General features: G+C 46.8%; 1 protein-coding gene across 3 annotated transcripts in view; it reads left to right on the forward strand.

The window, feature by feature from the left end:
• Window positions 1-7,877: 7,877 nt before the first annotated feature.
• GRAMD1A (GRAM domain containing 1A) overlaps window positions 7,878-27,767 on the forward strand; it is a 49,477-nt gene continuing 29,587 nt past the window's right edge. Inside the window, exons 1-3 of one of the 3 annotated variants that reach the window (XM_035117731.2) lie at window positions 7,878-8,061; window positions 23,847-24,066; window positions 24,859-24,879. In XM_035117731.2, coding sequence (XP_034973622.2) covers window positions 8,054-8,061; window positions 23,847-24,066; window positions 24,859-24,879 — 249 coding nt within the window. In that variant the 5' untranslated portion in view covers window positions 7,878-8,053. The other 2 variants (XM_035117730.2, XM_035117732.2) reach the window with 2 other exon arrangements.

Genomic DNA, 27,767 nt, shown 5'->3' on the forward strand with positions numbered 1-27,767 from the left:
TCTTCGGTGGGGGTATGAGATTACCCTCTCCTTAAGACTCAAACCCCACCATCACCATCACCCACAGTTTATATATGGCCAACTCTTATGTAGCATTTGTTCCTAAGCCTAACAGGGAACACTGTTGGGTGAGTTTTCTACAGGGGTGGCCAACCTTTTTAGGGGATGCTCAGGGCCCACATTCACATTTTGCTAACACTCTGGGGGTTGCATGCCAGGAACAGGTGAAGCCACCCCACACTTGAGCATGCACACTTTCAGATGATCAATTCGATAATTGGGGAAAAGGAAGGTTTCATCGCCACCACCGCGCTGGGCTTTCCTCACCTCCTCCTTTCTCTTTTTGCTGTCTACACCAAAAGCAAAGGATTCCTTTCAGGGGCAAGCAGAACAAATTGCTTCAGGAGCCAAATCAGTCCCCTGAAAAGGCGGGCGGGCGGGTGGGGAGTAGCTGGCTCTGTTTTACAGCGGTGAAAGGAAGGGTATGGAGAGATTTTAGCTCCACGATGGAGCACGCACCTGGCAGGCCAAAGGTCCTGGGATTGCCAGTTGAAATGAGCAAGGAACCTCTGGCCCGTGTTCCAGTCCCGTTCTTGCTAGGGGGTCCTGTTTGTCATTTCAGAATGGGGAGATGAGCACTGCAATGCTCCGTGGTGGGAGAGCACAGCATGTCCATGCATTTAAAAGTACCAAAAAGGTCTTGTGTAGGCAAAGGCGCGGCTTCCTCCCTTCTGAGTTGCTTTGGACATAATCTGTCACTAGAGGGAATTGCTTTACCCTGAACAACACGACGGGCAGTTAAATAAAGACAGGAATGGATTTTTTCCCCTCCGAACTGTTGTGAAGAGGCACAGAGTGCAGCAAGGTGTGGTGACAGCTTGTAGTTGAAGCTGGTACTTCAAAAGGATGCCCCTTTTATATTTCTTAAGAGCTTTTTATTGCAACGCCAAAGTGACATCTGGAAAAGGACCCTGCTCACTATGCAACAGCGGCTGCTTGTTCTATTTTTATGTTGTCCAACCTGCAGCTAAAAACAATAACGAAAACAGTCCGAAAGAGATGCAGCTGCACAGCATTTGCTCTCCCATCTCTCTATATACCGTACACATGCTTTATATTTTATTCTGTAGTCTGGTACAGGAAAAAGGTTTCTTAAATGTTATGGCAGTCTCTTGAAGGAGTCAATCCTTGAACAGAAAGAAAGGTTTTTAAAATATTGCATTACATGTGATAACTGGCTTACAAATACAAAGAGGCCTGTGTTAAGAACCACAAAGGTTTGAGGATATGTTTGCTGCTCGTGCAATTATCACCACCTGCCTTCTGCATTTTGCTCCCTTCTCACTGTTTACAATCTCCCTCCCTGAATCATGTGAATATATTTGTAACTCAGGATAATGCTTCATGCGCCTGATGAAGATGGACTGTACTCCACGACGCTTCATGCTGCAATATATTTATTAGTCTTAAATATGCCACAAGACTCTTAGCAGTGTTTGCTGCAGTAGACTTAAATGTGACCTTGTGCCTGTAGCCCTTTGAAGGGGCTGTGGAAGGCAGGAGCCCAAGCAAAGGGACACCTTCCTCAATAACCTAACAGTTACAGAACATGCTGTTCTTTCTTTCCTCAAAAAATGCAGGCTCCCACACTAACACATGGTAAAACAAAGAGGCGACAAATGGAATATAAGAATCCATCTTGTCCAAAATCCTGTTTTCACAGTGGCCGAACAGATGCCTTTAGGAAACCCGCAAATAAGACCTGAGAGCAACAGCAACTCTTCCCCACTTGTGGTTTCTGTAGGGCTGTGCGCGCACACACGGTTCCAGCCCCGAATCAATTCGGGGGTTGGAGCTTCCATTGCATCTTCCTCGCCCCCTATACTGTAAAGGGCAGCAGGGCCAATCCCGCTGAGCTCTGCTCCCCAGCGTGTTCTCTGGGGCACATGGTGAAGCAGACCCCTGCAGCCTGTAGTATTGCACCCTGCGTTCACCCGCTGCTGAGCAGAAACTTCAGTCCTGTTCGGTTTGAAAAATGTACCTGTGCTCCCTTGCTGGCAGCAGGTGCGCACGGCTAAAAGGTCCTTCCTGCCCGACACCCTGCATCCTGACACTCCTGGATCAATTGGGTTATCTAACTCAGCTGGGGATTTGGAATTTGGCATAATTTGGGGCACAGCCCTAATTCCCAAGGAGGCCTACTATTATCTGATAGTGGAGGTTAGAAACACTGATAGCCTCATTCCCTGCAAGTGTATCTAACCCTCTTTTAAAGCCATTCGAGTCATGGCCATCAAGACATCTTGTGAGAGTGAATCCCATAGTTTATAACTATGCACAGAGTACTTGCTTTTGTCTGTCCTGGATCGTCCTTTTCCGTGCAAACAGCAGGTGATTTATTAACGGAAATGTGGGAGGGCAGGAAGAAAACAAGTCGACCTATTCTGTCAAATGCCAGAGGAAACGGTGCATTGCTGGCGTGATGCCAATATGACGTGTGCCCGTGCACCATGGATGTCTGATAAGCTTCCAGGCAAATCTCGACTTGTGTTTACTTTGGGTTTATTGGCTTGCAAAGCAAACATGGCTCCATGCTCACTTTTCTTTTGGGACGGAAGGGGCACGTGCCGGGCAGAAGCAGAGCCAGGATCTCCCTGCTCATCCAATTCTGCATTTGGCCACCAGCTCCAAACTCCCGTCGGCCATTCTGACTGGGGCGGATGGGAAGCAGGAGCCTCCGATCTGGAGGGCCACAAGCTGTCCAAACCTCTCTTTTAAGTCCTTGCACAATGCCTTTTATTTCAGCGGCAGAAAAAGTGGCGCCGTCCGGATTTTGGTTGGACTACATTTCCCACCAGCCCAGGCCAGAAAGGCCAAATAAGGGTGATGGGAGTTATAATCCACAAAGCCTGGAAGCCCCCCCCCCAAATTGGCTACCCCTGCTTTTATCTGGACGTGTTACTAGTGGATTTGAGGGGAGCCTTTTTTGCAGAGGCCAAGAATATGAGGGTTGTCCTTGCCTTTCGTGTTTGCTTGTGTTTTTTTAATCAAGGAAGTAGATGCACACTCCCAAGAATGAGCATAGCTCACAAAGGCAACAGCCACAGAATGCAGAGTGTCCGTTGGAAAAGGAAAACGGAAAAACGAGTGGGTGTCGGGTAGAATGGTTGCCTTGAGCTCTTTCAGTTTATATAATCCCAGCGGAGGAGATGGCTGGGCAGTTGGCACAACGAAGGAGAAACAAGCCTTGCTAGGAGCTGAGGTATTTTACTACAAGGCCCCACTTGTTGCTTTACCCTCTGGACCTAGAGATATTACTCCCACACCTGTTTTCTCCTCTTATTTGAGGTGTGTGGTGAACTTTCTGCCCTCCAGATGTGGCTGAACTACAGCTCCCACTGTCCCCAGCCGTTGGTCATGTTTGCTTGGGTTGATGGGAGTTATGGTTCAGCAACAACCCCAGGCGTTTGGCTGATTTGACATCCGATGCCCTTTTAAATGTATTGTGGGAGTGTGTGGGGGGAATTATTGGTTTGCCGTTGTTATTTTTATTATGCCTTTTGTTGTTTTTATTTTGCAATTTATTTGTCGTGAACCTACAGGTGAAGGGCGGTATACAAATTTAAATGACAACATTTGGAGGGACAAAAGGTTCCTGCGCCTGACACTGCTCACTGTTTTGGGTTTTTGCGTATGTGTGTTGGTGGGGGTTGTTCTTGCTCATTCTGATGAATGGGGTCCTAGACGTTTGCCACAGACGGCACCACTGTCTGAGGTTTTAGAACGTGATTTATTTATTTACGGTGTTTTACCCTTCCCCTTTTAGCAGAAAGGACTTTCAGAGCAGCTTACAAAAATCAGTCCTAAGACAGGCCCTGCTTTCAGACTCACAATTTAAAAGGATACGGCACATGAGGAAAAGGCGATGGGAGGGAGGAGGGGAAAGCAGGCTCTAGTGCAAGTTTTTTGGAAGTTGCGGCCAGTGGCTGTGGCAGTTTTGATAAAAAAGCAGCCCCTCCCCTGAAACACTGTTCTGCCCCCGCCCCCCAAAAGATCAGATCCAGGAGCAAAGCTGGTGACAATGTCAAGGTCAGGAGAACACAGTATCTCCCGAGTCCTGCCACGCAGCTCTTCCCTTGGATAACTGGCTTGATAGCAGTGAGAATCCTCGGAGGAAGGGTGCTTGATGGAGATACTCTCCTCCCTTGCCAATATCAGTAATTACTGTTGTGAGCAATAAAAAGAAACACACTTCAAAAAACTCTCCCTCCTCTCACAAGATCCAGGAAAAAATGGTTTAAGAAAACAGTATCTGGTGTTTGCAAATGTTAAAAAAGTGGGTGCTCAGCCCCCAAAGCATAAAAATATGCTATAACCCCCCTCCCCAACTACTTCAGTGGTTTGTTCGCCTCCTATTATTGTTCATTTGTTTAGCTATCTATTTATTGGGGCTTCCCCAAACTGAGCATCAGGTTAGCCACTTTAAGAATGTGAGGTGCTGGGATGAGATGGACCTGTGGCTTGACACAGAGGGTCTTTTCATATGATCTATTTTTTAAAATGTCTACCCACACTTTTTGACTGCAAAGCTTCCCCCCTTCCCAACAGCATATTGCAATGCATTAAAAAAATGAACGGTAAGATAAACAAACAAGCATAAAACATAGTCGATATCAGAATGCTAAGACTGGAGCCCAAACTAAAATACCATTCAAGAACTTAAGAAGAAGCCCCATCTAGTCTTCAAGAAAGAAGATTCCACCTAAACATTAGGAAGAACTTCCTGACAGTAAGAGCTGTTCGGCAGTGGAATTTGCTACCAAGGAGTGTGGTGGAGTCTCCTTCTTTGGAGGTCTTTAAGCAGAGGCTTGACAGGCATATGTCAAGAATGCTTTGATGGTGTTTCCTGCTTGGCAGGGGGTTGGACTGGATGGCCCTCGTGGTATCTTCCAACTCTTATGATTCTATGATTCTAGTCCAGAATCCCGTTCTCACTGCCAATGGAAGCCAAATAAATAAAGGAGATGGGGCAAAATCATTCATGCACTGTAGTTGTTCTTTCCATGCATATTATTTTTCTCCTTGGGAGGCTGAGCGTTTGTCTGATGTCAAATTCAGATTATGTAATTATAGTTGCTTGGAAGGTCTTGTGCAACAAACCCTCATCACCAAAAGTCAGTGTGGGAACTGTATGGGATAAAGCTTGCTTTGATGCAACACTGCCAAACCTACACCACCTAATCTCCATGCAAACAAATCAGGATGACTGTTCAATAAGCAGGTAGCCTGGAAGTGCTATTGGTGCTGATACTCAATAGGCTCTGCTCTGTGCCCTTGTAGCAGACTTTGAGCCAACCCAACCTCCAAAGGTAAGGAGGCACGGAACAAGGCCTCTAATGCCAAATGTACCTGGTTGGCAGAGTTGCCTTTCAGGGGCTGCCAACCTTTTTCAACCAGGAGGCACATCTGTAATTCTGAGAAAGTGCTGTAGGTGCGTTACAAAATGGCTGCCATGGTGTGTGTGTGTGTGTGTGTGTGTGTGTGACGTAGCACAAAATGGCTGCTGCAGGCGTGGGGGCACAAGTGCGAAATGCCTGCCACATCTGAAAGAGCAGGAAAAGAGGCACTAGCGCAAAATGGTGCCAGCATGCCGCTGCATAAAGGGGGGGGGAATCGTATCACCTGCAAGGGTGCTGACTCAGAGAGAAGCTATTTGTGTCTTTCCTCTGGGCCCATCTTAGGTAAAGGTAAAGGGACCGCTGACTGTTAAGTCCAGTCGCGAACGACTCTGGGGTTGCGGCGCTCATCTTGCTTTACTGGCCGAGGGAGCCGGCGTTTCTCCGCAGACAGCTTCCGGGTTATGTGGCCAGCATGACTAAGCTGCTTCTGGCGAACCAGAGCAGCGCATGGAAACGCCATTTACCTTCCCGCCAGAGCGGTACCTATTTATCTACTTAGGTAGTTACATTCAAAAAGCACAATGGCTGCACAAGCTGTTTCTGTGTGTACATGACGTACTTGTTCCACGTTTGAGGAGACCCTCTGGGCAAAGCGCTCTGGCAGACCCTCCTCTTCTGTTAATGGGCTCTGGCAGGCTTAGCTTGTAGCACCATGTTGCAAGTCTAGGGGCATTGTAGGAAATTTAAATAGGCCTAGTTGCCTAGGCCTGCTTGGAGTTACTAGGCCAGAAAATTATTTTAAGGGGGAGTCCAGAGCAGATATCAGCAACCCAAGGAAGGCAGGTGCTAATGTCAGCCCAGTCTGTATATGAATGTGCCTGTTTATGTAGCGGAGGAATTTTATTTGTTCCGAAACAAAATTGTGCCATTTGAATGCTGGTAAATTCACTTCCCCTACAATGACCTCAAAGACAATGTCTGGGCAGCTCTCCCACGAATGAGTAGCCTACTGTACATTTATTGCACACTTTAAAATTCCATCATTTGGAAAGGCCCTGCGTTTGTCTACCACCATGAAATGAGTCAGGAGGCTTGTGTGTGTGTTGGAAAGGGTGCTTGTTTTGAAAAGTGCACAAAAAATGTTTAACTATTCCTAGGAGTACGTAACTGCTTGGCAAGGGAAGGACACCAGTAGCTGATCCAGCGCATACTGCAAAATGTCATATTAACAACGGCTGTGGGTTACAGTTCCATTTAAGACATCATCTGCATCTAAGGAGAGGCAATTGTCTGATAATGACAGCTTAAAGAAGCAATACAATTGGCTAGCAAAGAATATTTACATTCCTTTTAAGATTAAAAAAAGAAGGAAAATGTAGCAGCTTAAGTTTGATTTGGAATGGCTGATCCTTAATGCTGAAAACATTGTCTTTATATAGTGCCATTTGTGAATCTCAGGGTTGTGGGTTAGAGCTCAACCCTGGGCAAAAGATTCTTGGATTGCAGGGGGTTGGGCAAGATGACCTTGGTGGTCCTTTCCGGTTCTACAATTCTGTGATTCTGTGAAGGACAGTGGTTTCACTCTGTGTAAGGCAGCTTCCTAAAAGAAGGGGTTCACTGGGGAAAGAGGCATTTATTTCACTTAGTTACAGTGGGTTATGGAGACTAAGGAATTAACATGTCACCCACACCCACCTCATTCCTGGCAGTGGAGGTTGGCTAATTGCTGGTGTCAAACCATTCCTGGAGACTCAGTTTCTGTGGAATAAAGGGCAAGGAGTTGCTTCTGCTTTTGAAACCTGGTCTGCTAACTATAACTAAATCTGAGATCTTGTTGATGCATTTTTAATGTTAAGCATTAACTATCCAGAAACAATAGTTTTACACCTTGCGCAGGCACACACTCTCCCCCTTCCTCCCAGTATTGCAGCAGCCTCCATAACTGGGCAAATATCCAAAGCATAAGATTTATTTATTTTTTAAAAATTGATTCTTCTCCCGAGCTGCGCAGCAAACGCAGCCTGGAATTCTGATTCCACCGAAGGAAGACATGCGCTGCCGTCCCACTGATTCCTTCAAGGTCAACGCGACTCCCCAGGCCTCCCTGATCATTTCCCCCGCCCGCAACGTTTTGGGAGCGGAAGAACCCAGGAGTCCGGGCTGCCAGCCCCGGTCCGCTAGACCCCTAACTTTCTCTGGCCCTGGCCTCAGCCAGGAACCCAGCTTCCCAGATCCATTTCCTGATCCAGAACCGAACCCCACGAGAACCCAGCCTGCTTTGCCAGCCTAACTAGGCCGCTCCCCCCTCTTTATTGGGGTGCGTGCGTGCGTGCGCGGAATAGAGCGGACCCAGGAGTCCCGGCTCGGTTCCCCGCACCCCCCGCCTCCTCTCTGCTCTGGCCCCTCCCCCTCCGGCTTGGCTTCGCTGCCGCGCTGCGCGGTGCTGGAGCCGCCGGGGGTGCGCGCAACGAAAGGGGCGGCCGCCGCCGCCGAGGAAGGAGGAGGGCGGGGAGGGACGGAGGGAGCGCGGGGCCTGCCTCTCCTTCCTCTTCCTCTGCGCGGCACCAGGGCCGCCGGCCGGGACCAGCGCTCGCCTCTCCATCCCGGCCGGGCGGGGAGGGGGGAGCCGCCCGCCCCGCTGGCCGCCTTGGGCTATGTTCGAGTAAGGAAAGCGCGGCGCGGGGAAACCGGGGTGCGTGGCCGGCGGGCGGGAGGGATCGGCGGCGAGCGATGCCGGCCGCGTCGGGAGCGGGGAGGAGAGGGAGGATCGCGCCGAGGGAGGACGGCTCTTGGCTGCAAGCGGGGGGCGGGTAGGTGGGGGGGGGTAGGGGCTGCGGAGATCTCTCAAGCCGGGCTGGGAAAGGAAGGCGACTGTCTCCTCCTCCTCCGGGGCTTGTGCCCGCTCTCCTAGCGCTTCGGAAGCCGGACTGGTCACTTGTCAGCTGAGAGGAGGAGAAGGATGGATGGAGGGAGAGGGATGGACACAAAGGAGCTGCCGGGAAGGAGGGAGAGGGCGGCTGGCAATGGAGGGTTGTGTCTGCGTGGGACCCGGGAAACGGGTTTCTTTTTCTTTCTTCCTCTCCCTTTTCGCGGAGGTGCAGATCTTCCAAAACACCCGGCGGGGCGGAGGAGCAAAACCCTTGGCTCCTCTGCCTAATCTCCGAAAGGCGCTGGGGGAGAGGACAGCGCGCGCGTTTGCAAGCTCTTTTTGCAAAGTCTTGAAGGATGGGGGAGAGGTTTCAGATCGGTCAGCCCACCCCCCGCTGCACTCCGATCTCTCCCACCCACTCTCTTTGCTACAGGTGCGTGTTTATCAGCGTCTAGTTCTCTCATGGTGTGACATCAGTCTGTGTTCAGCAGTGGTAGCAGCGTGGTCTTTGTAGCGCCATCGTGGGGGAAGCCTTTGTTCCGCGTGTCCCTCCACGCATTTACGTGTGATTGTGTGTGCATATGGATGCAACGAGGAGGGGGCTTTAGATCCCATGCCCCACTGCATAAATTTATATTCTCCATCGCAATACTGGAAAGTGTACGGGTGAAGGGAGAGTGTCGCCCGTTGTTCTCCCCTTCATCTCCTTGGGGAAGGGGTCGATGAAGGTGAGACTTGGATTGACAGCTGTGCGGAAGGGTGATGGGCAGCGGTAGCTCTTGCCCATCTGGGAGTTAGAACATAATTCTCTGGCCTCTGCTGACTTCTTGGGCTTGTGTACGAATACTGTAATAATAATGTCTGTACTAGCAGACACACACACACACACACACACACACACACACACACACACACGTGCCTTGTGATTAAATGGGGGAAAGTTGGAACCATGATCTCCTGAGATTCCTTCTTTACTCTGGGGAGGTATTTGTCAGTGGCTTTTAAGTAAAAGCAACAGGCTTGTGTGAGTTTCTTCAAGCTTGGGCTTTTAAGCTAAGGATCTTTTAATTTCAATATACTTTTTTTGGAGTACAGGGAATCCCTTGGTGTGTGTGTGTGTGTGTGTGTGTGTGTGTGTGTGTGTGTGTGTGTGCCCCTTTCCTTAAAGCTTCTAATTTAAGTGCTTGTGGTTAAAGCGGTTTTACAAATTGGTTTTACAAAGTTCTGATTTTATTACTTCAATATTTTAAAGGCCAGTCTTATGATATTGAGAATATGGAGATTATAGGACTAGGGGGTAAGAAAGTAATAAAATATTACATTTGGCCCCAATACAAGTTTTTCAACTCATGCTGGAGTAACCAACATGGTGCTATCCAGATTTTTATGAATTGCAACTCCCACCAGCCCTGCCCATTGGCATGTGGAGACCACCATGGTGGTTAAAGGTTAGAGCAGGCATCCCCAAACTGTGGCCCTCCAGATGTTTTGGCCTACAACTCCCATGATCCCTAGCTAACAGGACCAGTGGTCAGGGATGATGGGAATTGTAGTTCAAAACATCTGGAGGGCCGAAGTTTGGGGAATTCTGGGTTAGAGTCTTCTGATGATCCAGACCACTGAGTGTCACAAGCAGAAAATAGGATTCCTGATGACTAGGTAGTAACAGGTTACTTAATTAAGTGAGCCAAGTTTCGTGCCTCAAACCAATAAACAAATGCGGTATAGCCAAATGAATCTGGAGGAAAGTTCTTTTTTTAAAAAAACCTAATAAATAGATTAGATCCTGAACATAAAGGCAAACCTATCGATTGAGGTTCATTTTGCCCATCACAGGAAAAAACAAGTCTCTTCATTTCTAGTGTAGATAAATAATATACTTTCTGTACCATCTGAAGGTCATTTGGATGCCTGAAAAAACACAGAACATGAACTCCTGGTAGTCAAAAGACATTCACATTACAGGAAGGTCACAGTCGCCCCATGGATCTCATTGACATTAGCGAGTTATCAGGGAGGCTCCAGATGAAAACTTCTGAAGTATCTTTCCTTACATGAACCATGGGTTAAAACCACAGGGTTTAGCCCTGAATTCCTCCGCAGCTATACAATTAGGTGTCTTTTACAGATTCTCACAGCCCTGTGAAAACAATTTATGAGCAGCTCCTGTGCAGCCACGAAGGCAGGAGGCTAATCACGCAAATCTTTTGCACAGAATCAGAAGTGCTCCGTTCCTGGTGCAGTTCTAATCCCACAGAAAATACTTACATCAGGGATGGAGAAGTTGTGGCCCTAGACATTTTGCTGGACTCCAAGTCCCATCACCCTTGACAAATGGTCACTCTGGCCAGGGCTGATGAGATTTTGAGCCCAACAGCAGAAGGAGGGCTGCACAGGGAGAACATAAAAAGGCACATCAGGGCAAGGCTGACCCCTCCCCACCTCCCCCAGGACGTTTGGCTACCCAAGCAACTCCACAGCAACTTGGGGAAAGTGGGTCTCAGGATGCCTTCCTTGTATGTATGTGGCTCCACCAACCTTTCGCAAGTCACCTTCGGGTGTGTCTTTTGGATCATGTGCAGCCAGCACCGCTGAAAACCTTGTTACCCTAATCAGCTGCTTGAGTTGCTTGTGCAATTTGGATCAGCCGCAGTCTACACTGAGGGTGTTTCGAAAACACCCTAAAGTGTGGAGAATCCCTGTGCTTGAGCCCTGGGGGGAGGGGGGGCACAGCCGCCCCTGTGCCTTCCGATTCTGGAGGTGTGGAGCCCAGGCAATGGAAGTGGCTCACAGGAAACTCTTGTCTCTTCCTCCCCCCCCCCCAAATGCCTGACATATGGGGCAGCATCCTGCCAATCTGGCACAATTGTGGCTGCAAATGTGGTTCCTGCCTTGGCACAGGACTCTGATCTGAATCCTCAGCCTCCTACCACCTGCGGGGATGAACTGTCGCTCTCTGTCTGTCGACCCTTTCCATGTCAGCCCTGCAGTTCCTGTGACAGCCGCCCCCATCTGCTGAAGGCCTGACCTCTTCCTCTTCCTCTGGACACTGGGGTCCGCGTGGTGGCACGTGGATGGGAGGCAAGGCGAGAGAGCTAGGTTGCTCAATGCCATGCCAAGGTTGGCCCCAGAGACAGCATTAGCATTTCATTAGAGCGGATGCTGTGGCCACACAGAGCATGGGAGAACAAGGAGCATGACATGCACAGTCCCCTCTGCCCTTTCTTTCTCAGCCCCAGCTCACACCCTTGCTCTTCTTCTGACAATAACCCTGCTCCTTTCCACTGCTGTTTGGTGTGCTTCTGTAACCTCTTTTTCAGGCTATGTGCACACCATACATTTAAAGACACCCCCTCCCTCTAGTCCTGGAACTGCAGCATGCTGAAAGGAATTGCAGCTCTGTGAACAATAACTAGTTCCTGGGGTTCTTTTTTTAGGAGGGGAAATGTGCTTTAAATGTATGGCATATATGCAACCCTTTTCATATTTTAATGCTTTAAAAAAATCCACATGGGGTATACCATAGTTGGCTCTTGTGCTTTATCAATAGGGAAACAGTTTTAAAAGGGGCTGATCTGGAGGCTTGACTTATTTTGGAGGCTGTTAATGACAGGTTGGGGTGACCTCTGTCAAGGATGAAGTAGGAAGAATTATTTCCGCAAGCCTCAAAGATCTGTTTGGGCACCCCCAAACTTTGGCCCTCCAGATGTTTTGGACTACAGTTCCCATCATCCCTGACCACTGGTCCTGTTAGCTAGGGATCATGGGAGTTGTAGGCCAAAACATCTGGAGGGCCGCAGTTTGGGGATGCCTGTGTTAAATCTTTACATGCCTAGGATCCACTCATTTTAACTTTTGCAACATAGGGCCCAGTTATTATTTCTCATCCATTTACATTTCTCTGTTTCTCTCTTCTGTTCCCTTTTCTCGTGGCACAAAGCTGACTACAGTTATTGTTGCTGTGGTTGTTATTTAATTTATATACAGCTTAATGGCAAACTAGGTGTCTAAGACAGGGGTAGGCAACCTAAGGCCCAGGAGCCAGATGCGGCCCAATCACCTTCTAAATCTGGCCCGTGGAGTCAGCATGTTTTTACATCAGTAGAAGGTGTGCTTTTATTTAAAATGCATCTCTGGGTTATTTGTGGGGCATAGGAATTCGTTCATTTCCCCCCAAAATATAGTCCGGCCCACCACATGGTCTGAGGAACGGTGGACCGGCCCACGGCTGAAAAAGGTTGCTGACCCCTGGTCTAAGGCATTTATGAGTAAAAAAATCCATGACAGAAACATTAAACATTCCTAATTTAAACATGGAACCAAGCTATCCCATTAAAAAAACATTGCAGTTAAATTGGGTGGGCTCTTCCTAGCAAGTATGGATGGCATCTGTCTGTCTTTGGAAGACAATGGAGGTGAAGTCAAACCATCGGAGAGTTACAGCACCTGCTGTGGCTATAGAGACAGATACGGAAGAGACATGTTTTGTTGCAGCGGGGGCAGATGAAGGTGTTTGGCTGCAAGTATACATGCAGCAGTTGGCAGCAGCTGCAGTGCCACAATCAGTGGGTGGCTGTGAGCTGTCCACCATATTTTTAGTGTTAGAATTGGTAGGCCCTCTGGGGGTCTGGGCTAAGGTTGCCAGATGTTGCGATTGGTTTGTCGAGTCATATCTGTGCTGCAGTCATAACAGTCTGTCTCGTCTCCCAGGGTATCCTGGGAATTGTAGTTGTGTACATAAAGCTACCTGAGTTGGCGGCGGCCACCACATCTTGCAGTAGCAAATCCCGTAGTTTTTTATCTGTGTGCTGTCTGAAGAAATAGGAGCACGATCTAGTTGTAGAAACATAGGATAAACTGGCTTACGCAGGGTTTCCGACAGGTGATTCCCAATCCTCCCTAGAGATGCTGAGGATTGAAACTGGGACCTTCTGTATGCTGTGTGGATGCCCTAGCAATGAGCTGTGGCCTCGTCCTTTGTCTCTAATCAAGGTCCTCCACCTGAAGTAGCAGATCGAGAGAGGGCATCCTCCTTCAAAGCTGCCTCTTGTTGCTTGTCTTCCTCTCCTGCACAGCCCTACTGTAATCTTGAATGCTCCTCTTAATCCTCAGCCTCATACGAACTCCAGATCTCACCCCAGGCCCCCTCTTTCCCTCTCCATCGTTCTCCTCTGTTTTGGTCTCTTCCCCCTGAGCTTCACAGCCACGAGGAGCAACATAACATAAGCTTTCTTTCCTTTTCTCCTGGGTGAAAACTGTTAGGCAAGGTATCCCTGTTCAAAGGCAGTGTCTTCTATCCGCTCCCATAAAGCATAAGTGAATATCGATGAGGCAGCTAGTTATTCTCATCACCCAGGGGCAAAACAAAGAGGAGCCACGCCGCCATTTAATCCCAGGAGGCAGCTGGCTAAGAGCCCTGGGGAATATTGTGGAAATAGCACTTGTAGGTTGCTAGTTTGCTAGTACTATTCTGGAAGGCTTGCTCCAGTGGCTATGACTTGGATTCCCCCCCCCCCCCCCTTATAACCAGTGAGACCACCAAGGAGTCTTCCCCTAGGGATGCCTCAGAATCAACACAGGCAGCTTTTTCTTTGTCCAGATAGAGTTGCAGGGCAGGGGTGAGGTTCATGGAGAACATAAAGAGTCCTGCTGAATCAGAGGAAAGGCCTGTCTAGCCCAGTCCTTCTGTTTCCATGGTGACCGACCCAGATGCCTATTTGTAGTCCACCAGCAGGACATAGGGACACAGGAAGCTGCCTTATTGGCCCGTCTAGCTCAGTGTCGTCTACGCTGATTGGCTGTGGCTCTCCAGGTTCCAAGCAGGGGTCTTCTCCATCCCTACCTGGAGATGTTTGGGATTGAACCTGGGGACATTATGAATGCAAAGCAGATGCTCTGCCTGCTGAGCTGCATGCCTCCCACGGTTGTTCCCTAGCAACTGATATTCTGAGGCATGCTGCTTCCAAAGCTGGAGGTGATGTGTAACCATCGTGACTAGTAGCCTTGTAATCCACAAATTTGCCTTAACTGCTTTTTAAAAAAGATGTCCAAATAGGCGGCCATCTTTGAATGATGTGTAGTTAGATGAGGAGGCAGGCTGGCATGTTTGTGTATCTCCTGCTGTCCTGGTCCCATAGATGCCATCGACCGATTGTCGAACCATTTCTCTCTGCAAAATGTAACCAGGGTTGCATACACACCATGAATTTAAAGGACACCGAAATCATGTGCCCCCCCCAAATAATCCCGGGATCTGCAGTTTGTTTAGGGTGCTGGGAATTGTAGTTCTGTGGGGGATAAACTACAGCCCAAAGAGTCTTTGGGGGAAGCCATGTGCTTTAAATCTGCTTCAGATATATGGTGTGTATGTTCACTGGCCCTCAGCTGGAAGTGGGTGCATTCTTTCCCTCCAGTGTCTGCAGCTGCGGGTCCTAGATAAGGCCAAGCAATGGTCCATAGAGAAGAAAACAGGGTCAAATGGTACGATTGGCCGAGAGCCACAGCCCTCCCACATGCTACCCAGAACTTGGTGTTCTGAAGTGAAATTCAAGGACAAACAGGAATTAGGAAGAATGACTTGACTCTTCAGTGCATATTTTGACAGGTTGAGTTCATGCGGTTATTTTATTTGGGAAGATCTTATAATGAAAAGTGGGTAAGAATTATTATTATTTTATAAACAATAATACTGATAGTAGCAATTATTATTAAGAAGAATGCATGTGAAAAGCAATGGGCACTTCCTAGGGATGCTTATGAACTATTTGAGTTGTCTAGCTGTTTCCTTTGCTGTAGAAGGTGGGATTCTATATTCTGGTCAAATTTGGAATTTATGTACATTTATGCTGGGTTCCCCCCTGCTAAGTTGAGAGCGCTTCAATTTAAAATGAAGTACTTAAGGAAGCACACAGGTCTGTGTGCTTCTTGGTGTCTGAATCTGACACCCTATGAGTTGTACGAGGGCATGGTCCAACGCCACTCACAGCAACCTTGGCTGAATTTAAGCAGATTTGGGGCTGGTGAGTGCCTGCCTGGATGGGAAGCCACCACAAATCCTGTATGGAGGCATCACTGTGTTCACTGAAGGAAAGCGATCCAAAACCTCTGGCAGACCTTGGTGGTTTGGCAAAATTTGTCCTCACTAAGATTCTGCTCTCATCCCTGAAAGAGGGGTGGGCTTTTTCTCCCTCACATTACCCTGAGTTTAAGGGCTGGGTTCATCCCTTATTCTCCAGCTGTCAATTGGTGATAATCTCTCTGGTGCTGAGCCTTCAGCCCTGGTCTATAGATGCCACAGAATGAGATAGTAAGATCCTGAGATGGTAGGATGGAATTTGCCACTCATCACTTTAGGTGGGGAATGCCATTTTTTTGTATGGTAACCCCCTAATTGTATGGTAACCCATGGGGATTTCCCCTGTTGCCACAAAGTCTTTAAGCCCCCACCCCGTTGGTCATGAGTTGATGAGGGTGGCTACCATTTTTTCTCCCTTGAAAAGTAAACAGAACTGACCAAGGAAGTTGGAAAAGTGATACTTTTTCCCATCTCCTTGTTCAACTCGTATGTGCCTTTCAAGGCTCAGATTGATTCTATCAGATGCGAGTTTTACCCAGACAACCCCTTGGAAGAGTGAAATGTGTTTGTGTATTCTTTCTTTCTTTCTTTCTTTCTTTCTTTCTTTCTTTCTTTCTTTCTTTCTTTCTTTCTTTCTTTCTTTCTTTCTTTCTCTCTCTCTCTCTCTCTCTCTCTCTCTCTCTCTCTCTCTCTGGGGTTTCATCTGAAGTTGGGAAGGAAGTGACAAAAACTCGCTCAAAACCCCAAATCTGCCCAAAGGCCCAAAAATTTTTACAAGCTTGGCTCGGCTCTAGAGCATAATGATGATGATAATGATGATGATGATGATAATAATAATAATAATATATTATTATTATTATTATTATTATTATTATTATTATTATTATTATTATTATTATTATTATTATCCCGCCCATCTGGCTGGGTTTCCCCAGCCACTCTGGGCAGCTTCCAACAAAATATTAAAATACAATAGTCCTCCAGATATTAAAAGCTTCCCCAAACATTGAGGAACAAGTTAAAAACATTGGTCCCAGTACAGATTCTTAGCATCTGGCTGGCTACTGTGGAAAACAGACTTTGATCTGATAACAGCAGGGTTCTTATTTTATTATATATTTCACACAATTCTGCTTTGGGCAGGGAACCCTGTACCATTCTGGACCTGATCCTGTTGTCCTGGGTGGAACACTTAGGTGTTAGCTTGGACACTTAGGTGTGACTGACTTGACTTAAAAAAACAAAACAAGGCAAATGAAACGAAGCCACATTATTTATACCATTCATACTTTCAAGGAACTCTTGACGTTTCAACACCCACACTGTGTGGAATTAGATAGAATATCAGATTTGAAGGTTGTAGGGGGAGCATACAAACAGGAAGGGGGGTGTAATAGGTATTTGAGAGTGTGGGTGGGTTGCCAGAGACCTGCCTGTACCTGGAGCGGCTTTTAGGCCGGTCCCAGTAACTCCAGGGTCACTCATGTGGTAGCAGTGATTTAAAAGTTTCACAAAATCCTAAAGGCCAGGCCAGCCTAATTCAATAAAGCTTGATGCTGATGGGGGCATAGGATGGGCAATTGCGCATTGCAAAAAGGAAAAAAAGAAATGCTTCATCAGAAATTTTTCAAACTTATTTATTTTTGCTTTTATGTCATTCTTTTTATCTTGTACCGCCCTGAGATCTTTTGATGAAGGGTGGTATACAAATTTAATAAACAAAATGAGCATGAAAGAGGTTTAGTGATTTGCACAAAATTTGCACATGCAAGTTGATGTGCGTAAATGCAAATGTAGGATGGTTTGCTGCAATCTAAATAGAAACACAATGCACCTCCCCATAGCGGGGAAGACTGTGACCAGGAGACCTATGTGTCTGCTAAGTCTTGCACAAGTGCTTGCTGCTGATGGGCGACATCAAGCTCTGTCCTGCTCTTCCTTCTTAGGATTCTTTATGTTCAACCAAGACTCAGTTTAAATAGAAGGCTGCCCTCTGACAGCCCTTCAGGTAGCGGGGTTGCCCCTTGTAAAATCAGACACGTGGCATCAGACACGTTGATGGTGAGGACCAATTTTAGAACAGTGAAAGGAATGGAAACTCAGTTCACGGAACCCATGTGGTGTTTGAGAAGGGACTTGGCAGGATATGCACATGTCGGGGGAAGGAGACCAGAGTTTACACCTCACCTCTTTGGGCAGAGAACCAGGGAGCTTGACTTTGCCTCTTGTCTTGGTATCAAAAACACCGTGCTCTTTTCTAGGAATCCCCTATGGGCATAGAAACAAATACTGATTTGGGAGGGGTGGGTGGGGGACTACAGGCTGGCTAGACAGAAATACACTCTCTGAAGAGGCTTGGGTGCTGCAGGAAGAGGATAGAGAAAGAGTTTGGGACGGCCATCCTCCGAAACACTGGCCTGTGTGTATGCTCCCCCCTGCAGCTGTTCAGTGCAAGGCAGCCACCTGCTGCAAGGGGTTGGCCGGGAAGGGCAGACAGAGGCGGTGTTTGTGTACATGCGGGTGAGCGAGGGCCAAAATAACGGTGTGAGCTGAGCTGCGTAGCCCAAACAGCTCTGAAGATCTTTTTATCTTGCTCTCATCTTCTTCGGGTGCCCTCTTTCTGCCTCCCCCCCCCAACCCGATTTCTTGTTCTCATGAATTTCCCTCCGCTCTCTTTCTTTCTTGCTCTCGTTTGCACCAGGACACAGGGCAGATCCTTGGGTGGCCGGTAAGTTCCTTGCTAGATCGGGGCAGGTCTCTCTCTCTCTCTCTCTCTCTCTCTCTCTCTCTCTCTCTCTCTCTCTCTGCGCATGACAATAAATGTGGAAGTGTGAGGAAACACGTCTCCTGAAACCACCACACCCAGTATCCTGGTCTGTGGGAGTGTGGCGCTGCCTTATTCCCAGATTCCCAGCCCTTGCTGTTTGCAAGTCCCGCGGATTGTCGCAGAACCTGACATCGCCTCCAGTCGCATGATACTGGTGCCTAGCATTCCATGCAGCACAGCGGACAGAGTCTGAGGCTTTGTCTGGGCAGGAATGGATTCAAATCCCCACTTGGCCTTGAAGCACAGATAGTGATCTTGATTTGGCTGCTTATCTGTTGGCCTCATCCACCTCAACAGGGTTTTTGAGAGCTTGAAATGGGAATGCTCCCATTGGGTGTGGGATACAAGCTCCATACCTTGGACCCCTTACGTTGGCCCTGTAGACAGTGAACCACAACTACCCCGTCTGCAAAAGGAAGGTAATACCCTGTTTCTCATATTTTAAGACATACCCATAAAATAAGCCATAGCAGGATTTTTAAGCATTCGAGGAATATAAGCCATACCCCGAAAATAAGACATAGTGATAGGTGCAGCAGCAATGCCGGCCGTGGCAGGAGGAGGAGGAAAAAAATAAGACATCCCTTGAAAATAAGCCATAGTGTGTTTTTTTGAGGAAAAAATAAATATAAGACATGTCTTATAATATGAGAAACACGGTATTAGCCGTTTGTGACTTTCTGATGGCTGGGAAAGGAAAGGAACCAGCTCTTTCCCAGTTTGCCACAGCTTCCTTGCTATGCTACATGTAGACAAGTCTTATAGGCAGACAAACAAGCAAACAAACCACTATTTGCTAGCCTGCCCCAAGCTAAAAAACTTCAGATTTCCCAATTCTTCCGCATTTAGGAGTGGAGTTTTGGTTCCTCTTTCCTTTATCCTTGTTTTATTCTTGATGCTTGCTAGATCAATGACTGAAGAGGTACCAGAGGGTGAACCTGTGGCCCTGCATGTGTTGTTGCTGGACTACAACTCTCATCTTCCTTGGCAATTGGCCATGCTGGCCATGGCTGATGGAAGTTGGGAGTTCCACAGCCCCTGGAGGTTCCTCATTCCTTTGGTACAGCTTATGGGGCATCCACATGGGTCAGTCTCTTATTCTATTTGGTTTTGTCTTGATCAGTTTCAGCTCTCTACTACTCCTTACTATAGCCCTAGCACGGATTAAACTGTTTTTAAAAAACAACTCTTTAAACATAGGTTACGTTTGCCAATCGGCACATAATGAATAAGCCTCAGACTATTCTGGCCACTCTGATTTCAAGGATGGCAGGGGGAAATGGAGTCCAGCACAAGCCTATATGTGCATTTGCTTGGAAGTAATTCCCACTGTGCCCAATGAAACGTTACCCCTAGTTCAGCCTTTGCCAACCTTGAATGCCTTCCCAGTGTTTTGGACTACAACTCCCATCAGCCCCAGCCAGCACACCAGGTTGGCAAAGTATGCCCTTGTTACTGTTGAGGATTACATCCCTAAATGAGAAGGTGATGTACTTTAACACCTTTCTTTTATTCACATGTTCATAATTATTAAAGCTAGGGCTGTCAATGAAAGAAATAAATTTGTAAAAACATTTTGGGCAACTTAAAACAGCCTCCTGATCCATGAGGCTTCATTGTTATTTGATCATAATTAATCTTTTTTAAAAAAATGCAGGTGATTTTAATGCAGCTCCTTTTAACTACCAGCTCGCTTTTAGAAGAGTTCTTTCACTCAAGAGAAAATGCTTCTTCTATGACGATGCTTTGATATAGTCATGCACCGTTGAAAAACAAATGCCCCCCCCCAAATTTTGCAGATTTAACTAACATATTTATCGGATAACGCTTTTATAATCGTTCAGTTAATATTCCTCCAATGACATGACAGCCCTAATTAAAACATAAGAAAATTCATCTGCATGGGAATATTCCTTGGGTGATGCATGTTTTCCTGTGATCAGGGTGTCCTGGTTTCAAATCCTTGCTTAAGTCATGAACTGTCAGTGCGGCTTTCGGCAAATTGTATTATTTCAGCCTCGGTTCCTTATGCCTTTGCTCACAAGGCTGTCATGGGAGTAAATAGGATAATTGTTGTAAGGCACTCTGTGCCAAGCACATGGCTTTCCCCAAAGAATCCTGGGAGCTATAGTTTGTAAATGGCGCTGGAATGGTAGCTCTTTGGGGGGTAAACTGTGGTTCCCGGGATGCTGTAAATGCATGGCTTGGATGTTCCATAGCTTCACTGGTTCCGGTGCTCATAGGTGAGTGCTGTTGCTTATGTCACTAAAACAGCATGGCCTATTCACAAGATGGAGATATCAGGTTTGGGGGAAACCCACAGATTGTAGAAATATAAAGCAATCTTCAAGCAGGGAGAACACCTAAATGCTGCTGGTGAGGTTTCCAAAAACTTCCCAAGGAGAACTGAGCATGCTGCAAGGATACATGGTACATTAATGACCTGATTAGCAGTAATATTGTGGGTTTTTAAAAAAGCAAAATGCCAATTGTAGGGGGATGCACAGATAATGGGGGGGGGAGGAGAGGTTTAAGCCTTCTCTCCTAGATGCAGTCGTGTTTTTGAAAAATGACTGCTTCCCTCTGTGCAACAATCTGCATAAGGAAAGACATTTTCCCATAAGGCTACTTGCTAATTTGAGGAGGGCATTTATTTTTATTTTTTTAATAGCAAGACTGCAACTGAGAAGGCTTTAAATGTGCCTTGTGCGCTGTGGTGTTGATGGCTATGCATCCCTGTACATGCCTGGGTTTTGTTTTTTAAGTGCATGTCATAATTGCTAATCATGGTTATAGAACATGTGGCAAGGCAGATTCTTGGGGGCATAACCCAGATGACTGAATGGGAGGAGTAACAGCGTGGAACAGGAGTAATCCACACTACAGGCCTCATTTTTTTTGATTCGTTATAAAATAATTCTCTTGGCTTGTTCCGGAGGCCATTGGCAAATATCCGTGTTCCCATGCTACATTTCAAAGGCTTTTGGCAGGACCGGCTCACACACAGACATAGATGGGGGAACAGTAACAGGGGGGAGGGTCCCTTTCCCCATGGCTTGTGGGCAGTATGGATGGGGAGCCAGTGTGGTTTAGTGGCTGGAGTGTCGGATTAAGACCTGGGTTCTAGTTCCCACTCAGCCACAAAGCTTGGGCCAGTCAGTCTCTCAGCCTAACCTACCTCACAGGGTTCTTGCGAAGATAAATTGGAGGGGGGGGCATAACTACGCATGCCGCGTGGGAAATAAGTGTAGTAATAAGCATGAATAATCACATACCGTACCCAACTTCCTTTCACTCTTTCTTTTTTGGAGGGGAAGACCTGTACAAATTGGGTGTGACCTTATATTATTTGATACAGCGTGGCTTTGGGAAGGAGGGTATCTGGTCCGCTATACAAACTGGGTCCTTACTGAGGGTGGTTTGCCCACAAATCTGACTCCAGTTTGCTCTTCACTCTCCTTCTGAGTGTCTCTTAGAATCTCTGGCGTTTCCTCAGGTGACCTGACTCTGGGATTAGGATCCTGTTTCTTCTCATGAGCTGGGAGCTTTCCTGTTTACATTTCCTCTGCTCTAGTAATAGCTTCTGCTGGACAGGAAATGAAAAAACAAAACAAAACCAAGAAACCCAACTTTGAAACTTGTTAAGCTGCAGAGAGGGTTTCTGTGTCTTTAAAAGTTCAATAGAACAGAGAATATGGATTTTCCTGTTATAGGGTGCTGTGAGGCGGACACTCTTCATGGATGGAAAGCTCCCCCCCCTTTTTTGTAACATCCACCAGGTGTCTTTGGCATCAAAACACCAGCCTGTATTTTTTTGCTCATTTAATCTGGGTTATATCCTTTCTGATGAGTAACCACAGTGCTTTTTTTCTGGGGGTACGTAGGGGTGCGCATACACCTAAACATTTTGTGAATCTTTATACTTTTGTCCATTTACTATATTTATTTTTCCCGATTTGAACTATAAAATGATTTTCTTGAGTCAAAATGAGAGAACCCCTAAACATTTTTTAAAGAAAAAAAGCGCTGAGTAACCACCACTACAATGCATTGCTAGCAACCTGCTTGCAATATCTCAACGACCCATTTGCAAATGAAGGCCCCCATCTCCCCAGTCTGGAAGCATCCATAGTCCTGCAGTGATGAGAGAAACTGAATGATTTTTTTATATTTTTATTTTTTGTATCCAAACAAGATACAGTTGCTGCAGCCATCTTGATGATGATGCTAAGCAGGCCTGGGTCTGCTTAGAACTCCTCTGTAGGCTATCTTGAGGTCCATGCAGGACAGGTGGGAAATAAATGCACTCAATGATTGTTGTTATTTAGTTGTTTAGTCGTGTCCGACTCATTGTGACCCCATGGACCAGAGCACGCCAGGCACTCCTGTCTTCCACTGCCTCCCGCAGTTTGGGTTACAGGTAGGTAGCCGTGTTGGTCTGGATCGAAGTAAAATAAAAAAATTCCTTCAGTAGCACCTTAAAGACCAACTAAGTTTTTATTTTGGTATGAGCAAAATACTGGACACTGGTACCAGAGCCTGCAATAAACCCAGATGCCAACTTTGCTGCCACATACACCCAGACAACACCATTACTGGCCCCAACAACATCCAACATACCATCTCAGGACTATTTAATTGCTCATCCTCTAACATTGTGTATGCCATCAAATGCCAACAGTGCCCTTCAGCTCTCTATATTGGACAAACAGGCCAAACCCTACGCCAAAGGATAAATGGACATAAATCTGACATCAGGAACCAGAAGACAGAAAAACCAGTAGGAGAACACTTCAATCTCCCAGGACATTCTATACAAGATCTCAAAGTAGCTGTCTTACTACAAAAGAATTTCAGAAATAGACTGGAAAGAGAAGTTGCTGAATTGCAACTTATCACCAAGCTCAAAACCATGGAGGGACCTGGTTTGAACAGAGATATCGGGTTCTTATCTCATTATACATGATAAGCGATCTTCAGCCATCTCAACCCTTGCTTTTTCATGCAAAACCATTTGCAGTCGTTTGCGGTCATCAACAGCTATCAGTCAGTCAATCACCCATTTCCACCACCCTTCTGAGTGATCCCCCCTCCCCATCCCCACCCCTCCCCACCCCTTCTCTACATAAGTGCCTGGAAACTTCCATTTCACTGTATCTGAAGAAGTGTGCATGCACACGAAAGCTCATACCAAAATAAAAACTTAGTTGGTCTTTAAGGTGCTACTGAAGGAATTTTTTTATTTTATTCCCGCAGTTTGGTCAGACTCATGTTGGTAGCTTTGAGAACACTGTCCGACCATCTCGTCCTCTGTCGTCCCCTTCTCCTTGTGTCATCAATCTTTCCCAACATCAGGGTCTTTCCCAGGGAGTCTTCTCTTCTCATGAGGTGGCCAAAGTATTGGAGCGTAAGCTTCAGGACCTGTCCTTCCTGATAAATACATTCAATTCTCCGCAACTCTTAAAGACACAGGTCCTCTTAGGGGTTCCATGTGAGCTGGATGTTGTTTGGAGGGTGAAAGCAAGATAGAGGGTTAGAATGACCAAGGTGGGGAATGCTGCGGATTAAGGCGAACACGCCATAGAAATCATCTTGAGTTTTGTTCCTGGGCAACTTGGGAACGGTAGTGTTTAAATTGGGGCCTCGGCTCACAATTGCCTCCCTGCTTCCTTCCAGCACAGGCACCACATCCCCACTTACGACCCCCAGCAACTCCCCGTCCCTGAGGAAGCGCTTGTTGCAGTTGCCGCCACGACCTCCTCCAGAGTTGACCCCGGAAGCCATGGTGGAGAAAGGCTCAGAGAATGCGACAGAGCGGACCCCTCAAGCAGTGCACCCGCCCAGCACCCCACTGAACTACCCGCTCAGTGGGCGCAGCTTCATCCGTAATAACAAGGTAGAATGGGTGGGGGCATGTGTGGCGGGAGATGAGAGAAGATGAACCTGTTTGGGAAACTCTGCTCAGCTTCTGAGACTCTTCTTAGGGTGCCAGCACTGAAGGAGGTTTGCTTGGTGGAACAAGGGAGAAGGCCTTTTCAACTTGGGCACCCAGATTATGGAACAACCACCCATGGGAGGGTGCCTCCTTTCAGGCACTTAAGGTTTTCTGTTTCCACTGGCATTGTTTGGTTGACCCGTTAGGTTTACAGTACTTTTAAAATTATTAGGCTGGATTCAACTACCTTTTTCCACTACCATAAACCAGTACAAGGACTTCTGTTAGCATAAGGTGGCTTCCCCCTGCTCCTCTTCCTACACCAGAAATTAAAACACTAAAGTTAATTACATCCTATATCTGTGTAATGAATACTTATGCAATTAAAATTAATGGGCATGCATAAAATTGAATATTGGCCCTTTCCTGATTGAAGCCCACCCCTCATTGGCCCCGTTTTGTCCCCCCCCCCTTTGTGTTTTTGTCTGGCCTGGATGTGTCCTTGAACATGCTTGGATGGAGGATAGAGAGGGGTGGGCAACTATGTGCAGGAATTGCCCTACTGCATAAAGGCAAACTTTACATTAGTTAATCTGCCCACTTTTGCCTGTGTCCCCGCCCACCACTGGCATGTGGCCCTTGAAATGTTGGATGGAAGGGAATATGATGCTTGGGCTGAAAAAAAAAGTTCATCACCCCGGGTTAAGATGTGGCTTACACTAAGTCTCCCTCTCTCTCTTTTCTTTCTTTCAGAAAATGCAGAGCTGGTACAGTGTAAGTTGTTATTTTTGTTCTTTCATTGGGGTGTACACAAGAATAGAATGCCTCCAGTTTTGGGCCATTAAGAAGCTATTAAAAGTGCACAGCAACATTGCCAACTTATGAAAAGGCAGGCCCTTCTGGTATCCATCCAAAAGGAAAGGGCACACATCTCAGTTCACGGCCTTCATTCCGCTTAAAGTTATTTGTGACTAAAGCTGCGCACACACTGTACTTTTAAGACACCTGACTTCCTCCTAAGAATCCTGGGAACGGGAGTTTACCTCTTAGAGCGCTGCAATTCCCAGCACCCTTAACCCAACAACAGTTCCCAGGATCCTTTGAGGAAAATTGTGTGCTTTTGAATGTATCGTGTATACATTTGTAAGACTGCAACCCTAAACACGACATTTATTAAGAAGTAAGCCCCATAGTGGGACCAGCCTCAGGATTGCACTCTTGGAGCCATATTTCCAGAAGTGAATATTAACACAAAAAGTTGGTGAACATTTTTTTGCTGATTTCCCCAAAATCCCCCCGGATGCTAATTCTGTCATTGGGAAATCCGTCTGTATGGCAACCCTAATGAACTTTCTCCTTTGTGCTTGTTTACTGAGAGGTTTGCCCTATTAAGTTCAATGGAACTTACTCCCTAATATGTGTGATTAGGATTTCAGCCCAAAGCCTTTGGAGCAGTGTGGCCAGCATTTCGTGGGTTTGCCTTCATGGTTTTACGTCCTCCACACACACATACCCCAAAATATTTTTTATATATTTATAAACCACCAGCTCATAAGTAATCACCATCATCAAGGCGCTGTACAATAGGATAATTGAAACATCGTAAAACTATGCAATTACAAAATCGTAGAACACTCTACACATGGATCAGTATTGAGTCACATTAATCCTATGAAAAGTCCTTGGCGATACAAATACATTTCCAGTTGGTGATGAAATATCCGGAAGGCAAGTGCTTGGTTTCAATAGGAACAGTGTTCTCGGTCCCTGGTGCCACGGCGCCAAAAGCCTTGGTTCACAAAGAAACTCTACGAATACTAAGTCATATTAAGTAAATAATACTGTTAAGTAATATTTACTTAACAACTATTGTAGTTCCTTGTCTTATGAAACTTTTACGGCTACGCTAAATGTGAATGTGACACCGTTCCCACAAATAGCAATCGAAATATTGTTTTTTAAAAAAGTGTAAATAACAGGCATTGCATTGGTGGTAGTGGGGAGAGGAATCTAGATTTGGGACCCCAGTGGGCAGTGTTGCAGTGAGGTTATTAAATTAGGTCCTAGCTGCACCACATCATAAACCATCCCTGTTGGATGTCTGCCCTAATACCCTGCCCTTTGTGCCGTTGAGGTTCCTATCTAAATCAGCATCTTGCATCCCTTCATCCCTGGAGCTCAAGGCAGTGCATGCAGTCTTTCCTCCCCCTTCCATTTGTATCCTGTCAACAGCCCTGCGAGGTTGGTAGGCGGAGAGGTTGCTGTGACTGGCTCAAAATTCACCCCGTGACCCTTTATGGCTGAGTGGGGATTTGAACCTGAGGGAGGGAGAGGATATCTTGGAACCTAAAAGGCAGTGTAGTAAATAAATCAGCGCTTTAAACTGGGAGTGTAATTATATTCCCAAACCATGTTTTAATCACGATAAGCACTTTTTCATAGGCTGCAGGCATGGGAATAATCTGAGTATGTAAACAAACAAATGCTCCTTGCAGTTGGAAAACTAGCACAGCAGAGAAGAGGACTGGCTTAGAACCTTTCTGTATCATTGATATGGTAGATTTCTAGTCGTGGCATATTCCTCCCCCACTCAAATGTAGGGACATTAATATGTGAGATGTGCAAATGTACCCCTGCCTGCTGCAGGGGTACAGCCCACTCCCCATTCTGCTCCATGAGCAGATCTGGCTAGTCTCATTGAATGAAATGCACAAGCATTTGGGGGGTGGCAAAGGGGAGGGGCAGTGCTTTTTCTGGGGGGGGTACACATACCCCTAAACATTTTGTGAATCTAAGTTTGGCCTCATTGAGGGGCAGTATTTCAATATGAGTAGGAAAATGAGAGTACCCCTAAACATTTCTTTTTGTTTTGGAAAAAAGCACTGGGGAGGGGCATGGCTGGTGGTGTGGAAGAAGGTTCAGCTAGATAAGACTGCGGGATGGGGCAATGTTATCTCTCATCCCTCCCTCCCCCAATCATATAGGTATGTTGCTTCTGGCCTTTTAAAATTTTAAATATTTCCCTTTCTGCCTTGGCAGCAAGTATAAAACAAAGAGCAACGGATGTGGAAGGCATGGCAGGAAATCACAGAATCCTAGAGCTGGAAGGGACCCTGCGGGTCATCTAGTCTAACCCCTGCAATGCAGGAATATGCAGCTGCCCCATACGCGGATCGAACCCGTTTTGCCATTGCCGATGTCGAGTTTAGTACCTAACCTTTTAATCGGCGTCTTATTTTTTCTTATCACTCTTCCTACTTCTTTGGGTAAACTGCCCTGGAAACGTTTCTAGGGGGCGAGATAAAAAAATCCTTCGAGCGAAGAAGGAAGGCTCAGCTTCGGAATCTTGTTTTCAGTACCAAGCCGACGGGAATCTAATAATACATAGGGAATCTACGGAGAAAGAACAAGCCGGTGTCTCTGCGCACGTGCAGAGCGTGATTCCCTCGGTGCTGAGTTTTATCTCTCCGTGTGTTTTGCAATGGCTTCCGGACAGGAATTCTTCAGAAGTGAAGCGGTGCGCCAGGGTTGAGGCGGGCCGGCGGAGGTCGCCTCCCCTTCACCTCGGGCAGAGTCCCCCACGTGGGCAGGAGATGGTTAACTGCAGCCTGACACCCAGCCCCCTTTTGTTTCCTGTAAGTGACACCCAGGCACCCGCAGCC

This window comes from Zootoca vivipara, chromosome 6, assembly GCF_963506605.1.
Source record: "Zootoca vivipara chromosome 6, rZooViv1.1, whole genome shotgun sequence".
Lineage (NCBI taxonomy): Eukaryota > Metazoa > Chordata > Lepidosauria > Squamata > Lacertidae > Zootoca > Zootoca vivipara.